The 19,276-nt window shown below is 41.9% G+C and overlaps 2 protein-coding genes across 2 annotated transcripts in view; both read right to left on the reverse strand.

The window, feature by feature from the left end:
• The window catches only part of rab3gap1 (RAB3 GTPase activating protein subunit 1), an 86,153-nt gene extending 78,808 nt beyond the window's left edge, over window positions 1–7,345 (reverse strand). The window contains exons 1-5 of the mRNA XM_083777143.1: window positions 7,298–7,345; window positions 5,244–5,299; window positions 4,858–4,939; window positions 2,613–2,745; window positions 1,284–1,362 (exon numbers count right to left, since the gene is read on the reverse strand). Of these exons, the coding sequence (XP_083633269.1) occupies window positions 1,284–1,362; window positions 2,613–2,745; window positions 4,858–4,939; window positions 5,244–5,299; window positions 7,298–7,315 (368 nt within the window). The 5' untranslated portion in view covers window positions 7,316–7,345. The remainder of the gene's footprint in view (window positions 1–1,283; window positions 1,363–2,612; window positions 2,746–4,857; window positions 4,940–5,243; window positions 5,300–7,297) is intronic.
• Window positions 7,346–10,653: 3,308 nt separating this feature from the next.
• LOC310866975 (tudor domain-containing protein 1-like) overlaps window positions 10,654–19,276 on the reverse strand; it is a gene marked incomplete at its 5' end in the record, with an annotated part of 32,939 nt that continues 24,316 nt past the window's right edge. The window contains 9 exons of the mRNA XM_083776769.1: window positions 10,654–10,941; window positions 11,348–11,394; window positions 11,778–12,272; window positions 12,628–12,795; window positions 13,781–13,906; window positions 14,350–14,463; window positions 15,446–15,667; window positions 15,772–15,957; window positions 16,823–16,990. Coding sequence (XP_083632895.1) covers window positions 10,864–10,941; window positions 11,348–11,394; window positions 11,778–12,272; window positions 12,628–12,795; window positions 13,781–13,906; window positions 14,350–14,463; window positions 15,446–15,667; window positions 15,772–15,957; window positions 16,823–16,990 — 1,604 coding nt within the window. The 3' untranslated portion in view covers window positions 10,654–10,863. The remainder of the gene's footprint in view (window positions 10,942–11,347; window positions 11,395–11,777; window positions 12,273–12,627; window positions 12,796–13,780; window positions 13,907–14,349; window positions 14,464–15,445; window positions 15,668–15,771; window positions 15,958–16,822; window positions 16,991–19,276) is intronic.

Here is a 19,276-nt window from a genome sequence, read left to right on the forward strand (position 1 = left end):
TGGAATACTAATACTATCGCCATTTTATTTTATTGTGTCAACTAAATCCTCATTAATGCAAACTAGATTCAACATACTCAAGCTTACATTCTAAATATGCCCCCGAAATATTTTACAGAGCAATAATAATGGTCTTTATTGTCTCCACATCATATATTTTTGTTGTCATGGACACTTCTACAAAACATTAATAATTCTACTCGAGTTGGAAGCATTAAGACCCATTTTAACCCTCAATGGCTTCCTTTCTGAAAAATAACGTCATTGTAAAAAGATTCACGCGTTTAGATATTCTATTTACAATGAGATGCGGACGGGAGCTGGTGCCACTTGGACCCGGACGTAACGTAGCACTACAAAATGACGTCGGACTTAACCCATTCTGACCTGAGATCAGATTCTAAAAATGTCTTTGATGTCAGTCGCTCTTCGATTTTTCAAAAATAGCAGACCTACAAGCTCGTAGCGCGCCACTCAGTGGCGCGCTACAAGCTTGTAGATCTGCTATTTTTAAATAGCTAAAGCACGACATGATGCTAACACCAAAATGGGTTCCCGTTCAGAATGGGTTAAATACTGAATAAAGAGAAGTGGGTAAGAATTGCTGATATGGCATTAAAACTCTAAACCAGACACCCATCAGCTCCTCTACACAGACAGTTGGTGAGTTCCCAAATGTATTAAATATTTGTGCGTTGGCTATTAAAGAATAGCAGCTATAAAAGAGGCTCCCAGCGCAAATCTAACTTCTGGGTGCAAGCAAAGGTGTGTGACACACACTGACCGGACCGCGTTGTTTCCATCGACTAAAACTAAGACGGAAAATGTCCGTCGACTACTTTTTTTCACTGACGAAAACTAAATGGAAACTACATGAAAACTAAGCTATGATGACTAAAACTAAAAATACTGACGATTTCGTCAACAAATAAAAAATAGACTAAAATGTTAGGAAGGGACTAGTGGACAAGAGATCCAGTACGAGTCATTTTACACATTGCATGCTGAAAATAGCAGATCTACAAGCTCACAATGTGTCGCGCTGCGACGCGTTGTGAGCTTGTAGATCGGCTATTTTCAGCAAGTAAAAAAACATCAGTCATTACGACGGCATCAAGGCCCGCCAAAATACATTTTGTTTTCCGACTAAATCAACTGTAGATATAGTCGACTGAAACTAGACTAACACTAAAACATTCCAGGTGACTAAAATGTGACTGAAACTAAATGAAAAGTATTGAAGAGACTATGACTAAAACTAAAATCAAAACAATACTGCTCACCATCTGACCAGGCAGTGGGCCCTGGAAGGGAAGTCGTTGTTCATACACAGGAGGTCCTGCATAGCCAGGGGGAAGGCATCTGAAAAAGAGATCAACGTTGGGTTAGTTAAAACCAGCTCAGCCTTATAGAGCGTCCCCTTTCATGACGACGCCAGGCCCAGGAAATATATCCCAATGCATTTTTCTCATAGACATTTCAAACGTATTTATTTAAAGACCTTATAAGCGTCGTACGAAGCCAACTCTTGTCGTGACAAATCATGACAAAAATCACAATATTTTGGACCAAACAAATAATTACAAAGAAGAAAAACAACAAAAAAAAGTGTTATTGTCATGATTTGTCACGACAAGAGTTGCCTTTGTCCGCGGCGTAAACGTCTTTAAATAAATACTTTCTGAAAAGTCTATGAGGAAAATGAACGGGGATTTATTTTCCGGGTCTCTCGAGGGGGGGAGGGACTGTGACGCTCTATTTAGATTAGTTTTACCCCGCACAAAGTGTAAATGTTGGAAAAATAAAAAACTTAAATGTGTGAGAAGTATCATTTAGGTTGGTCCGTCCCTGCTACATGCATGTCATTAGTGTGTGGCTGTGCACATACTGACTATAAATGTTTGATAGTGGTTGACGAAACGTGCCGGGCTAACAATCCCGTTCTTCAACACGACTGACACGATATCATGTCATTTAAATCAATCACATCATCGGTGCACATCAAGGTGGACATAATCGTTATCGATTGAAGTGTTTTAAAAGTGAATTTTGTACATTTGATCAGTGTGCGAGGGTAGCACGTACGCACAGACACACACACACACAGCATGTTTACAGAAATTAAGTAATTTTACATGAAAAGTAGGCTAATGCTTCTTAATCTTTTGCAATGTACCGGGAGTTCAAAAGAAATTGTGAAAAAAGCTCGGGGGGAGGGAGGAAGGGGAAGATAAATCATTAAAAAAAATGTAATTTGTCTGGAAATGTATATTGTGTCTAAAATATTGTGAAAAATCGTATGGTGAAGAACCTCATATCGTGATATGCATCGTATTGTGAGTAGAGTGTATGCCTATGTAGTTTACAGTATGCCTACTGTAAACTACAACAAACCAAAACATCGGGTGCAGTACTCAGTTTAGACAGTACTTAGTTTAGACTAGTCATTGGGTTAGACCAGTCATTAGTCCTACAACTACAACCTATCTCAAACTCTCACCCTAAACCTAACCTCCCACGCGGCAGCACACCTAAACCTAACCTTAACCCATGTCTAACCAATGACTAGTCTAAACTAAGTATGCACCCCAAAACATCACCGTTAAGCGTACCTTCCTCGGGTTCCTCCTTTGCGTCGCCTCCATCTCCCTCCTGCTTCAGGTAGTGATGAGTTATGGAGAACTTAAAATCCGCAAAGTTAATGTCATGAGTCTTCTCTTCCCACGTGCCACAGGTGTATTCACCCTGGGGGGCAGGACAGAGAGAGAAGGCAGTATTAAAACCCATTCTGGGCGGGAACCACTTTTGGTGTTTTTAAGCATTATGTTATACTTTAGCTATTGAAAAATAGCAGATCTACAAGCTCATAGCGTGGCACAGAGTGTCGCACTATGAGCTTGTAGGTCTGCTATTTTTTTTAAATCGTGGAAAATGTGGAGCAAATCTTTGACTATATATTCTTTCAGAGTGAACGTTTTTAACTACAAATCTATGCTTCTGAGGGGTTTCTGGAACAACATATTTTCAGATGGGGGGGTCAGCGGCCAATTACATATCATTTTTGGGGTCCTTGACATGACATATTGAGCACCACTCAAATTGAAACATGAGGTATTTCAGAAAACTGTCAGGATTTAATTTCAACGTCAGGCCTAATTGGCTTAATAATAAGCACTTCGTTAAAACCTATACTTAGTTGACTGGAGTCACCCAGGAGTCTTAGGTCACATTCTCACCTAATACTTCGGTAGACTCGGATGCGTATGGGCGGGGAATTTGGGATTCTTGCATATTTAATTGGCTGCGGTTTGCCTTCACACTGTCATTCGCAGCAATTGGAAACGCAGCAGGGGGGACCTTTATCAATGTGTTCGGTGTTCCATTCATAAACTAGCCTACACAGTGAAATCTATGGTGATAAAATTACACTCATAACGTGCATGTGTCGTGCCGTCTGGGACCCCCCTCTCTCTCTTTCTCTCTCTCTCTACGCACGCAGCCGCCACACAGTTCTTTTGGGCATGGAGGCACAGCGCTGAGCGCACTGATATAACTCCCCATGCAGTCCCCACACAGTGACAGCACTCCATGTTTACTGCACGCACAGACAGACAGACAGACAGACAGACAGAATATTCTGTAGGCTATAATAGGCTACACTGCAGTGTTTTTATGTGTTTTCTTAAGCAATTGATTAATGTACACGTCCTCATTTCGATCAGGGCTTCAGTCTCCTCATTCGACCACGTCTATACACGGTAACGGGACATCTTTGCGCTGCGTAAAAATGCTTTCTCCGTCTCCAACTGTGTTCAGCTCCTCACCCGCCACATTGTTTGCTTCATTTCCTTTATTTACTGCGGACTGCATTCACACCTGCACCGAATCGTAGTCATGTGCGATTGGAAGCGAAGCGAAACCACCGTTTTTTGGCGGAGTAAAATGCGGTTCTTTGCTGCGCATTAGGATTCAAATGAGCCTTCACACCTGACAAACGAAGCGCACTTTCTGAAAATGCGCAGCAGGATTCGTTTTAATCGCAGCAAAGCTCTCTGGTGAGAATGTGACCTAAGACTTAGACTCCTCCCTCACCTTTTTTTCCTTCTACACTAAACATATTTGCCAAAAATATAAAATCTAGCTCAGAACGCGTCGTATTTGCTACGAGTCGTTAGATGAGCTACATCAGTATCACATTTTAACCCAGATGTCATCACCAATTGACATGGGAAACACAAAAGTTTGGGTCACACAATTGGCAGGTACCTAGCCTCGGTACCAGGCTTGGAGGAACACGTTGGCCGCTCTGGTCTAAAAGTGTGAGTCAACCCTTCCGGGTGGGCGTCGCTCCAAATGATGTGACGTAGCGCTGCACCAGGGGGGAGAGGAGGGGCCGGGGGTGACGGACAGATGAGATCCAATCAGGGCATGCGCAAATCTGAGCCGCGACCCGCCCCTCTAGACCAGAAACCTAACACGTTAGCTCAGGCTAGCAGGTGCCTTGCGATAGGTGCTGGGTAATTAATCACACCACCTGCCAATTGTGTGACCCAAACTTTTGTGTTTCCCTGGTCAATTGGCGATAACGTCTGCGGTAAACAGGACGTATTCGTAAAACCAGTCCAACGATCATTCCCCCCCCCCCCCCCCTCGCCCGGAGAGAAAGACGTCCGTGTGTATCTTGTGAAAAAGTGGAGATAATTGACTAAATACACGTTTTGTGCCAGAACTTTCACATGGATATAAAACTAGAGGACCATATTTCACTCCACGCAGCCCATCAATAATTGCGGCCCCCCACAGTTTGAGAATCACTGTGCGAATGAGACGAATGAGACTAATGAGACTACTGCATACCTTCTCTGGCGCATTCTTGCCCGCTGCAGAACTCCCAATCAGTTTCCAGTCATTTAAGACTTCCTCCACTCTCGACACGAACCTGTAAGGGGATGACGTCAGTTGGACTGTTTGCAGCAGACGGCTATTATTACCTGGACAATAAAGTTACAGACCCATAAGGGTCCATTTGGTTCCAAACTATCATTTAGCTGGGGGACCCCCTGAAGCAGAATGCAAGCATGCAGATTAGACAGAACGCATGGATCAGTCATGCGTTCTTACTTGTGGAACTAACAGACATAACAGACATAATATAACATTGATGTTACCCTACCTCTCCCACTCGGACGCGGTGGTGAACTAACAGACATAACAGATATAATATAACATTGATGTTACCCTACCTCTCCCACTCGGACGCGGTGGTGAAATCCGTGATCTCAAACACCTCCGACTCGGGCTGTATAAATAAGACAAACGTGTTTAGAATCCCAGGGCTGTCGGTTTGTTTGCAGCATAGTTTGGTGTTGTTTTAGAATGGATGATGGGACACAGTACAACACACACACACACATACAGGTGGAAGAGCGCATCACTGCATGCCTGGCTGACATCTCACAGTGGATGTCCTCCAACCACCTCAAGCTGAACCCAGACAAGAATGAGCTTCTCTTCTTCCCAGCTAAGTCCTGCCCTACGCGGGAGCTAACAATTTCCGTAGACAACACCTTGGTAACGTCTGTCCCAACAGCCAGGAACCTTGGTGTTGTCCTGGACACTCAGCTCTCGTTCAAAACTCACATCACAGCTGTCACTTGATCCTGTAGGTTCACACTCTATAACATACGACAAATTAGACCGTTCCTCACCCAGGAGTCAGCCCAGCTCCTAATCCAAACAACAGTCTTGTCAAAACTCGACTATTTTAACTCCCTCCTTACTGGCCTACCGGCATGTGCACTTAAGCCTCTCCAGCTGATCCAAAATGCCGCAGCTCGCTTGGTCTTCAACCAGCCAAAATTCTCACACGTCTCCCCCCTGCTCCGCTCCCTCCACTGGCTCCCGGTCGCTGCCCGCACAGAATACAAAACTCTGATGCTGGCATTCCCCATATATGATATGGCTCCCCCATATCTTGAAAGTATGATTGAACCCCAGTACAAACCCTCCCGCTCACTCAGATCAGCCAACGCAGGGAAGCTGGAAGTACCCTCACTAAAAACGCCGGGACAACGCTCCACGCGTCCCAAACTCTTCTCCCTTCTGGCTCCAAAACTGTGGAATGCACTTCCCATTGCAGTCAGAACTGCAGCATCACTCCCAATATTCCGCCGTAGTCTGAAAACCCACCTTTTCAGACTCCATCATGGCCCATAGCACTTACCCTACCCCCTTAGATAGCATTTCTGTAGACTTAGATAGCATTTGATACAGACTTATAGCATGTTATGTAGACAACACTATAATTGCATTGCATGTAGTCATAGCACGTCATAGTACATAATTATGTATAGCATAGTAGTATATATGTATAGTTTATATGTATAGCTTCATTATATAGATATTCCACTGTTACTTTCTTAGCTTACGCATGTTTCATGATAAATGCTTTTTATGTGATGTATTCCCATGCTTTTTTGTTCTTGATTAATGTAAGTCGCTCTGGATTAAGAGCGTCTGCTAAATACCTAAATTGTAAATTGTAATTGTACATACACACACAAACATGGCACCAAAATGTGGGACGCCCTACCAACAGTCATTAAGACAATTAGGGCCTTTCTCGGCCCCACCCCTCTCCAGTTTATATTGTGTATGACCCATTGCAAGATGCTGTACTCTGTCGTCAACCCTAAGCCATTTCAGCCTGTCAAAGTGGGCAGGGCAGGGGTGAGGTGGGTTCGGGGAGTGAGGCCAAGTAGTAGCCTGACCAGTTTGTTTTGGGAAGTCTGGAGCCTAGTTTTAAAGGGCCTTAGAGGTGCTGTGGTACCAGGAGGTGCATGCATAGTCGAATAAACCTTATTACCTCCTCTATGATGATTTCCTATTTTTTGTGTTTTTAGTATTGTGTCTCTAAATGTTATGATGAATTGAACATGGTGGACCCTACTCGCCCTGGGGTCCAGTCAGTGCGTCAGCAGGGCTTATGGTGTCGTCCACCACAGTTAACAACAGTCTTGTATGGAGTTGTGCTTGAAATGTACTGAAAATTATCCAACCAGCTGTTAATAAACACTTAATAAACAACAATGTATAGTAGCGCAACGCCCTGCAGCTCAGCTGGGATCGAACCGGAGGATCACCAACTGACGGCAGTCCGACACGCAACAGCTGACACAGACAGAGGTAGATGTATGTACAGTAGCGCCCTTTGAGAAAGTCAGAAACCAACTCACTGTCACGACGATATTAGAGACTGTTATGAAAGTCCCCTGGTTCTATGAAGTGAAATACTCACATCACTGTCCGCGGCCATCGTTCCTGTTGTTTACCTTTTTTTTACCCCCGTCCTGTTGCATTGTGGGATTGCGCTGACGTCATAGTATAAACCGTGGAGGACATCGACGAGAAAAGCCGAGCTTCTAGATCGGCTGTTGTCGGTACTATGAACCATGGTGTTATGACCCACCCTGGCCACACGGTGTCACCGTTTACTCTTTTGATTGAACATGGTTGATTCCATTCTCTGAATCCAAAGGGCTTTATTTAGGTAAAGGAACGTTGAATATGTGTGTGTTTGGTTCCAAAACACCCCAGAGAATTACCTGCAGGAAAGTGAAGGCTCGTTTGAGAAATATTGAGAACAATCAAAGCATTGATGTCCATTTATTGGAAACACCCAAGTTGAGCTCTTCTATGATTAAAGCCAAACGGAAAGATAAGGAGGGACCTGGAAGCAAAAGGAATGCCCATAGCAGATGTACCCATCATAGGGATGGATGCAGTGGAATTAGGAGTCCTAATTGGCGGAGACCAATATTGGAAAATGGTCACAGGAAAAATGGAGAGACTGAATGAAGGACTAGTTGCACTGGAAAGTGTATTTGGATGGCTGGTGTATATCGTGGATATGCACGAATATCCCAAGCCGTGGATATGCACGAATATCTCAAGCCGTGCATGCCTATTCCCACTATAGGCTGAGGAAGAAATGCCACTTGACAGTTTTCAAATCAGCCTCATGGTGGCGCTACAACAGGCCAAGTTGCGTCTCTCACACACACACACACACACACACACACACACACACACACACACACACACACACACACACACACACACACACACACAAACCCAAACAAACATGTTTCAATTACTCATGATGACATGACAGCAAATTGTGATGTGCATTGTAGCTTGCTTCTTATAATGATGCCTCTTTTTTTTATCAAATCAGATTCGGGGATGACATCAGAGTGGTGCATTGCAATTTGCATGGTGACCTGGAGCCCCCTGCACCCTCCAATGTATATTTTTTTATGACCAAATCATTATTTTTTATGATTTATTTTTTTATGAGGCAGTCAATAAATGTTTATTAAACAGCTCTGAGGTCTTCTTTTCTGACACATATTTGGATATTTTTTTATTCAGAAAGATAAAATAGATTGTGGAATTTACATTATAGCCTAATAGGCGTCATCACTGGTTCCCAAACATTTCTGTGTATGTGTAGCCTAAATAAAATTGTTACTATTATATTATATTATTATTATATTGTATTATTATTGTATTATTTATGTACATACATATATATACATTCTGAGGAGAAATGAGGAAGGAGAAATCGCATCCATGCTGCACGGCCTCTGGAAATACAGTGACAAGACAACAGTCCGTCAAACTGGAGTTCACTGGAGATGTGAGTCAATGGCAAAGCTTTTGGAGTGAATTTGAGACAGCAATAGACAAAAACACGAGTCTGATAAATTCACATGTTTAAAGTCATTCTTAAGTGGCACAGCGGCTATGTAGTCGCGGGATTGGCTTTATCAGACCAGAATTATGACAATCCCATTAAAATGCTTACCAGTCGTTTTGGGCGCAAAGATCTAATAATTAATGCCCACATGAACAAACTGTTAAATCTGACTCCAGTTAAAAGGGCCACAGATGTGATTGCATTACGCAAACTGTATGACGACATTGAGATACAAGTAAATATTATATTGGCATGAGTGTACATTGCCAAAGCATTTAAATGTATGGGTTGAGTAATTGATTGAAATGTGTTTTGGTGAACTACCCCTTAGTAGAGCTCATTTGCCTTTCACCTTTTTAGGTGCCCATACAGGCTAGTTCTGTGCTCAACCCTTACACTTTGTATATCTGCTTTATGTGACAACAACCTGGCTGTGATGACTGTGTGCAATTAATAATTACAGACAGACTGTTAATTAATGCATTATATGTGAAATGCAATGCTGAAAAGTAAGGAATGGAAATGACATTAGGTGAGATGCTTTATTGGCCGGGCAAGGTCCAGTGCCCCTACAGTGAAGCCAGTCCCAAAAAAAAAAAAAAAAGTACTTAAGACACATTTGGCCTTTTTTAACCCATTTTAAACCCATTTAGGCCAAAAAAATGTCTTCTGAAAGAATATAGCCTATATTCAAAGATTTGTTTAAAAAAATAGCTGAAGTATAACATAATGCTTAGTTAAAACACCAAAAGGGGTTCCCGCCCAGAATGTGTTTTAACCAGACTACCATTTAGCCAAAAAGGTAAAACCCTATGACAGAATATTTGGCCACAATTAAATGTCCAAATAAATGTCAACACATGCAGTAGACTTCCACGGCCAAGTGTTCACGGGAATCCAATCTTTGGGTTGTTGCTATGTACAGTATATGGCAACTAGGGCTGTCAATCGATTAAAATATTTAATCTGATTAATCGCATGATTGTCCATAGTTAACTGATTAATCGCAAATTAATCGCATATTTTTATCCGTTTTAAATATACCTTAAATCAGTGGTTTTCAAGATTTTTCATATCAAGGTCCATTATTTATTCTGCATTTGAGCCACGGACCACCATTTGATGACATTTAGCCTTCCAGACCCAAACTAAAGAACTGTATTGATGTTGGCCAATGGTACCATTAAGAGAGATAACAGGCCATGTTGATCAAAATAACATGTTTTCTAAGTTTTCTAATTGTGTAGACTTAAATTAACTTAAGTAATGCAGCTGTTTAACAATTATTCAACTCTTCAGTGTAAAATTGCCATGCGTCTCTCAACCATTCTGTCAAACTTCACAGTGCGTTAATCGCGCGATAAAAAAAATAGTGCTGTTAAATTGTGAGTTAACTAGTTAATAGTGCGTTAACTTTGACAGCCCTAATGGCAACATAATCTTTTTGTAATCTTGGAATAAATATCAGACTTTCCTACTAAGCTGAGGATGTTTTTTGTTTGTTTTTGCAAAACACATCTTTGGAACAAAGTGCCTCAAATCATCCAATGCGTAAGAAGAAATGGCACCCTTTTCACATTGGCCTATTATAGCGCCACCAGGAGGCCACATCCTGACCTGCCCTGGTGGAGACCTGTGCCCGAGGGGCACTTTATCCAAAGTTCATTCTGATTTCATGCAATACCACAAGCTAGGGTTGAGTGGAGCAATATCATTCAATCTGTACATCACGTCTACTCGAAAGCATTTCCACAAAACAGACCTTCAAAAAGGAAAAAAACATCACATCTACTCAATGCCTTTTTCACACAACATAATTTTAATGTGGGGAAAAAACTCAAAATATTAGTAGTACTGTGCTCTATAAAAAAAGACAAACAGTGCCCTGCAAAAGAATGGGGCATGTGCAAACTCAGGTATTTCCTGATACAAAACTTAAATTATTAATAAATGTAATGCAACAAAACTTTCACCTTGAAAATGCAACTAATCTCAGAACACCTAACTCTTCTGGAACATTTTTAAACACGTGGCATGAACTATGAATTGTACATTCATATTACAACCTTTTTAAGGTTAGGGTTTAAGGTTTAAGGTTAAATTCAGCAATTTTTGACTTGCTTCTCCAGTTTTGTGAGAAGGCAGAGCTGCATCTCCATTAGCTGCTCCAGGTGAGATATCTGTTGGAAGAACACAGATATTAGACCTTATACCATGTTTCCCCAAACAGAACAGGGAAAGAATAAGGGAATATGGAAAAAAAAACACTGTTTATTTGGGTCTCTAATCAATGTCCCGTTCTTCAACGTTAGAACTGGGAAAGCATCTGTGTCATTTCGGATTTTAATCGGTTAAACCTTACAGAATCTGTTTTACATATATATTTATTTTAGATTTTGAACTGAAAATGCTGAAACATGCAGAACAGTTTAACACGATATGCAGGTGTAAATCACCAATGTAATAAAAAAATCTATATATTTTTTTAGGCAATGCAGAATATTGGATGATTGGCTGTATAAAAGTAATATGCAGCATAGTAAGTATATTAAGATATGATATAATAATGAGATGAATGACACTGACCTTGGTCTTCAGCTCCACACAGCAGCAGACGGGCCTGTGGACAGCTCCTGGGGTCAGAGGAAATCAAGCAGGCTTTTGTTTAGCTTGTGTAATTCAACGTCCAAACATACAAGCATTTCTTATTGTTTCATCCCATATATACAGGTCTATACGGCCTTTTTCTCCTCGACAGTGCAAAGTAAAATAACAATACTAATAGCGAACACAAAATAAAATATAATACAATAAGAAACGCAGTTTGAGGTGCCATTTATAGATGCTATGGGCATGGGTCCCACCTCTAAATGGTAAGGCTCATGACGCGCGTGTGCGCTGTGTACGAGCGCGCATGCAATTATTAACCTAAAGTGTCACAGTCCCCGTGTGTGGGATGTGTTTAAATAAGATACTGTTTAGTGTCTGTATGTTCCGAGTTTTGACATAAACCAACCGTTTATAACAGCAGCCTCTGTGGACTCCAGCAGCACCAACCCTGAGGTGACGTCATCGGTGCCGCCAGTCAGCTGTTCCAGTTCTATGGGCGACCCCGTGGCGTTAATAGCGGCGCCATCAGCGCTGTGGGTCAGCGGTTCCGGTGGGGCATTAGCTGTGGTGACTGTGCTGCCGGCCGGCTGGACGGGCTCTACTTCTGTAGCTGGAGGCGCAGCAGGGATCGCTCCAGACACGGCGCATGTGCCGACGTCGGCGTGTTGTGGTTCGGGGGCGAGGTCGGTTCTGGGAGGAGGAGTCGTCTCTGCCCTTGACTGCAGTGCGTCGAGCATCAGGGTGTTGAGGTTCCCCCCGCCCATGTGGGGGGGCAGGGTGACGGACAGCAGGTGCATGGAGAGGTCACGGTGCTCCACGGAGGCCGTGACCACGTCGGAGAGCAGGGTCTTAAACATGTCCCGCTCATGTGCCGGCCACACTCTGGGGAAACGCTCCTGGCCTGCATGGTAAGAGACAAGACGGTTTATACAACGCTTTACAGACAAGATGCGTTCTTTTCAGCAAGCGTTGCGCGATCATATTTAGACATCTGTCATAGTCGCCATTTACAACTCTCCCCAAAATGTGAATGACGATTACTTTTTGGACCGCCGTTTTTGACATGCTAAGAAATGTGTCTGGATTCAGATATCTAATGAGCATTCACCATTCATCATTTGGCAACTTGTCATGAAAAAATAAGGAACATCACATAATAGGGACTCCAGGTTAAAATGGTTATTAAGACATTTTATCAACATTTTATGATGATAATCACAGATCAAACGAATCAATGGTTTCACCTCCACACTTACCGGTCAGTGCACAGCGGGCGATTTGGGCGGGGACCTGCAGGAGGTGTGGGGGGATGGGCAGGATGCTGGAGGAGGGGAGGGTCTCCGTGTTGCCGTAGTCGGCGTACAGGACCATGACGTCGGCGTCTGTCGCCTCCAGAAGCACGGCTCTGTACCAGTTGTTGTCACCTGGTATCAAAGCACATTTGATTGATTGATTATTTTATTAGACAATAACAAATGCAAAAAAGTACATGGTACAGTCAAGGCACATTTATCCAAAAGGATAGCACCGAAAAAAGACCTTGAGGTCTTGTTTCCATTCGGGTCCCATGCATTCATTCACAATACAATGTTGACAGTAATCGAGATACCTCAAAAACATGAAAACTATTTACAGGTGTAAGTACCAAAAAAATCTAAATACAAATAAATAAATCACTCGGAGGGGGGTATGGGAGGTTGGGCAGTCATCTTCTCTCCTTTTGACCCGCTGACATTGATAGGTGATTTTTCAGACCGGTTTTAAAGGAAGCCAGTGATTTGTTTGTTTTGAGGGAAGGGGGCAGGGCATTCCACACTTGAGTGGCAGTGCTGTGGAAAGTGGATTTACCCATATTTGTTCTATATGTGGGTGGCACCAGATCATTATTTATACGTGGGGGTCCTTGACAGGAAAATCACAACCTTAACCACCTGAATCTAATCTTACTAGGGGGAGAGCGAGAGAGATAAATAATAATAATATCTCAAACTTATATACAGTAGCGCTTTTCTGAATACCCAAAGACAAGCTTTACATGGGGGGGCTTTACAGATGTAACAACAAATAAAAACAACTTTATTAGAAAAAAGGAAAAAAAAAAAAATACTAAAAGCTAAAGAACATTAAAAGACAGTGAAAAGGGTTAGCTAGGGAAGGCAATATTGAAGAGGTGGGTCTTGAGGGTGGTTTTGAAAGTTTGGAGGGTGGGGACATCTCTGAGTGCCTTAGGGAGTGCATTCCACAGGGTTGGGGCAGCAAAGGTGAAAGCTCTGTCACCCCATGTACGGAGTATGGTTTTGGGGACGTCGAGGTGGTTTGCATCACCAGATATAATGAATGCATGAGGAAAGAGGGAGAGACAGAACTGTTGTTCACTTTATGTAGAGTGCATAGCAGTTTGTTTCCTACCTGTGAAGCGTGCACAGCAAGCAGCCCCGACGGCCGGAGTTGGACCCAGACGCGGGCCCTGGTTCTGGTTGGTGCTGCCGTACACAGCCAGCTCCCTCATCACCTGTTGGAGTTCCTCCATCCCAACTGCACACAACAACAACAAGTTCACTCTTTGTTTGTACAGGGAAATTAAATAGGACAAGGTGAATAAGAACAGGGAGGGGAAAATATCTACTAAATAATCATGTAATCAACTAACTCCCTCTGTACCTTCGACAGGCAGCCTCTGTAGAGATTTTTAAAGCACAGCTCAAGACCCACTTCTACACACTTGCTTTTCATTGATCTTTTATTGTTTTGTTATTCATGTCCTCACTGTATTGCATTACTGCTCTTGTTTTTTTTTTATGTTTATGCCTTGCTTTTCTTTTCTTTTTTTCTCCATTGCTCTGTAAAGCACTTTGAGCTGCATTTCATGTCATGAAAGGTGCTATACAAATAAAGTTTTATTATTATTTTTGTTGTACAAAATGTCACCGTCCTAAAGTCTCCTTATGTGATACAAACGTGCGTGCATGTTCTCTCACCCTGGCTGGGGGCGTGCAGGTAGAACAAGGAGGGGCTGATGACGGCGGCCACACGAGGCTGGAAGACCTCGTCCAGAGGAAGCTCTCCTGCCTTCCAGTCCGCTGGGAAACACCCTGCAGGGTCAGTTATCACTGGATTAAATATACCAAATCAAACCGTTATCACTGGATTAAATATACCAAATCAAACCGTTATCACTGTATTAAATATATCAAATCAAACCGTTATCACTGTATTAAATATACCAAATTAAACCGTTATCACTGGATTAAATATACCAAATCAAACCGTTATCACTGGATTAAATATACCAAATCAAACCGTTATCACTGGATTAAATATACCAAATCAAACCGTTATCACTGGATTAAATATACCAAATCAAACCGTTATCACTGGATTAAATATACCAAATCAAACAGTTATCACTGGATTAAATATACCAAATCAAACCATTATCACTGGATTAAATATACCAAATCAAACCGTTATCACTGGATTAAATATACCAAATCAAACCGTTATCACTGGATTAAATATACCAAATCAAACAGTTATCACTGGATTAAATATATCAAATCAAACCGTTATCACTGGATTAAATATACCAAATCAAACCGTTATCACTGGATTAAATATAACAAATCAAACAGTTATCACTGGATTAAATATACCAAATCAAACCGTTATCACTGGATTAAATATACCAAATCAAACCGTTATCACTGGATTAAATATACCAAATCAAACAGTTATCACTGGATTAAATATACCAAATCAAACCGTTATCACTGTATTAAATATACCAAATCAAACCGTTATCACTGTATTAAATATACCAAATCAAACCGTTATCACTGGATTAAATATACTAAATCAAACAGTTATCACTGGATTAAATATACCAAATCAAACAGTTATCACTGGATTAAATATACCAAATCAAACCGTTATCACTGTATTAAATATACCAAATCAACCGTTATCAGGACGTTGGAATATGGCCATACTGGCATACTAGACATTGTGGTATTTGGAACCCCTCAAAGAACCCTGAACACAGTTTTTTGAGAAACCAGTGAACTACTGACTGACCTGGTGGTGATGTCACTTCAGGGGGCGGGGCTACATCCTGTGTGCTGGGAGGGACAACATCCTGTGTGCTGGGAGGGACTACATCCTGGGTGCTGGGAGGGACAACATCCTGGGTGCTGGGAGGGGCTACAACCTGGGTGCTGGGAGGGACTAGATCCTGGGTGCTGGGAGGGGTTACATCCTGGGTGCTGGGAGGGACTACATCCTGGGTGCTGGGAGGGGCTACAGTGTCACAAACAAATGATAGTCAAATTATTTCACAGCTCAACATACGAAACAAATAACACATGGTGGGTGTGTGTCTGTGTGTGTTGACAGACACTCACCTGCAGGTGGAGCTGTGGCCAGCTTATCGGTGATCAGAGAGGCGGCCACGCTGTGGCCAGAACTCTCCAGATCCACCTGGTAGCCACGCTCGGACACGGAGACCACACGCACCGCCAGGTCAGCCATCAGAGACTGGAACCTAAATATGGCCTCACTGCTCCACTCAGAGCCCACTGGCTGCACGCCTAGAGAGACAGAGAGAGAGACAGAGACACACACAGAGACAGACAGACACACACAGAGACAGACAGACACACACAGAGACAGAGAGAGACACAGACAGACACACAGACACACACACGTTTGACATGTTTACTCACTGTACATGAACTCCTAAACTCTGACCCTAATCTAAACGTTGTCCTAAACCTCAAGCCACTTTTCCTACTATGATATCTCTAAACTCATATGTTTTTAATTATTTTTGTAAGTTATTATTTCTCCCCTTCAATAATACCAATTAGTGGAGGGGTTTTTTACGTCCAGGACATGCTTCACACTGTCCTGCTCCTCCTCAGGAGACGTGGCTCAGATCTGAACACATTTGATTTGGCGTTAGGAACCCATTGCGACCGCGTGCCCTCTCTGCTGATGTCAACCCCAGGCAGGGTTCGAACCCACAACCTTCCGCATGAAAGGCATTTATGCCATAAACCACTGCAAAAACAGTGTGTTTTTATAACAGTGGGAAGCACGATCAGTCACCTTTACTAACTTCGATACATCTTGTAAGGCTAGTACAACCGTGGCATGAGCAACATAAATAAAATATAAAAACTATATATAAAATCACTTTAATATAGGCCTATACAGTATGTATAGGCAGTAGATATTACAAAATTATATAAATAATATAAATAATTTGAAGTAACCACTTCAAACACAAATATACAAACACATATGCAGTAAAAGTAAACAATAAAAATATACACTATATTTGAAGCAACCACTTCAAATATATAAGCACGCTTTAAAAAGCTAAATGTATGTGGGCGTAACTAGTATAAGGCATATAAGCCAAATATGTCTTTTCTGTTCATCACCACGTACCCGCAAGGCTGCAGCGAATAGCCTGGAAGGGCAGTGTGAGGAGATCAGGCGTGATGGTTCGGAGGTGGACGTTCTCCACCAGGCTGCTGTTCCCATAGTCCACAAAGTACACCTCCGCCTTGTCCTCAAACACACCCTGGACCATGGCACGATACCACGCGCCATCACCTACACACACACACACATTTAACATCTTTATTTGCATTTAGGGCTGGGCGATATGACAAAATCACATATCAAGATATAGAATTTATTTTATCACGATAACAATATACTCACGATATAGCATATTTTTTACGATACCTATTTTTTTATCTAAAAAAAAATATTTTTGTTCAGGTCGAGTACTTTACTGTACTTGGGCTGTACTGTACTGTACTGTACTGTACTGTACTGTACAAGCTCTCCTCCCTGGCCTCTGTCTGTGTGTTAGGCTGCACAACAGTGACACTTGGTGGTGACAATAATTATGCTATTTCCGTGCTCGGATAAAGGGACAGGGACACACACATAGCTGTCTATAGTGGTTGCACCACTCAAAAAACAGGAAAAGAACACTTATGCTAAAATCAAACTTATGCTGCAATGTAAATTCACATTATCCAGTCTAATTATATGAATATAATACTGATGCCCTGCCCATGCACAGACAGGCCCAAAGCAAGTACAAAAATATTACAAAATAAAATATATATAATAATAATTAGAGGCTGAACTCAATTGTTCAGCCTCTGTAGACATTTTTAAAGCACAGCTCAAGACCCACTTCTACAACATTGCTTTTAATTGATCTTTTATTTTTTGTTATTCATGTCCTCACTGTATTGCATTACTGCTTGTTTTTTAATGCGTTGCCTTGCTTTTCTTTTTTTCTCCATTGCTCTGTAAAGCACTTTGAGAGCTGCATTTCATGTCATGAAAGGTGCTATACAAATAAAGTTTTATTATTATTAATAATTATTATTATGACAATTAAAAAGAAAACAAAGAAATAAGACGTTCCCATTCAGACACAGAAGTACAGGCCTCTGTCTGCATTAAATTGGCTTAAGGAAAAAATAAATACCTCATGTCACAGTTTGTCACTAGTTGTTTCAGTTCATTTTAAGCTCTGTATAGGGAATCAAAATGTTCTGTTGTAGTTATAGTTTAGTTTGTTAAAGGAGAATTCCATGCTAGAATGCTTTCTTATCTTTCTTACCTTTCTTTGTAGTCGTTACGTCCCCACCAAAGAGGTCCAGGTGTTTTTTTGCGCAAAAGCTCCTTATTGGCTATTTCCCCTACCATAAGCCCTCAATGAATTGCATTGAATGGGAATTGAATGGGGCTATGGGGTGTTGTGCTAATTCACTTATTTCCATCGAAAGAAGCAGTAAAGTGTGCCGCTTGGGATATTATTTACATTATGAAGAGAGGATATATACAAATAAATTATAATTTTGAGCGATGGAAATAAGCGAATTAGCATAACACCCCATAGCCCCATTCAATTCAATGCAATTCATGTAGGGCTTATGGTAGGGGAAATAGCCAATAAGGAGCTTTTGCACAAAATAACACATTGACCTCTTTGGTGGGGACGTAACAACTACAAAGAAAGGTAAGAAAGCCTTTTAGTATGGAATTCTCCTTTAAAGACGTTGGGAAGCTTAACGATGTTTAATTGACTACAGGCGATAGAGAGAGAGAACGCGACCGTGTCGTCATCTCTCCATGCCCAGCTGTGCGTATATGGGAAAAGTGGAGGTTTTTCTTTTCCTTTTTTTTTTTGATGATGCCAACTTAAGTTAGCGTCTTGTGTTGTTGTTGTTGGAAGCTGTTGCTGAATTAAGGACTTTTCAAATGGAATAATTTATTTGGAACAATAAAACAAGACAGACACGGACACGCAGCAGAGGACTGCACAGGTAAGAGGGAAGTCTCGGAAATAGCGCATTGGACGCACCGACGCACTGTGCAATGCAAACTGATAGATGAGTGCGCTCCGGTGTGTTATTTCCGAACGTGCCCTTAGTGAATCTCGTCAGCCATCATCTCCCTTCATGTAATCCAAACCACTTCCATACAATGGAAGACGTTGCCCCTCTTTTAGGTGCAAGGCTGCAAGCTCCTCGGCTTGTGTTGTGGTCGTGTTGGCTACTTGGCTCACCGTTTTCAGTGCGGTGGGCTGCTGGGCATGCTGTATATACGCGCTGTGACGTAAAATACTGCCGTAAACACTGGTAAAGCGAAACGGCGATATAAACGATATAGCTTATTTTTCGTGATAGACATTTTCTATCGAAAATACGATATATATCGTCATATCGCACAGCCCTATTTGCATTCACATTTTACAAGAGATTTCTTGAACACAAACAATAGTGGATGCGCAAACTTGAAAAAGAAAACTCTACAACAAGTGCTTCAGGTACAGATCACAGGCACAGAAAGCATCGCCTTCTCCATATATGG

This window comes from Protomyctophum parallelum (genome assembly GCF_964188405.1).
Source record: "Protomyctophum parallelum genome assembly, chromosome: 11".
Taxonomy (NCBI): Eukaryota; Metazoa; Chordata; class Actinopteri; order Myctophiformes; family Myctophidae; genus Protomyctophum; species Protomyctophum parallelum.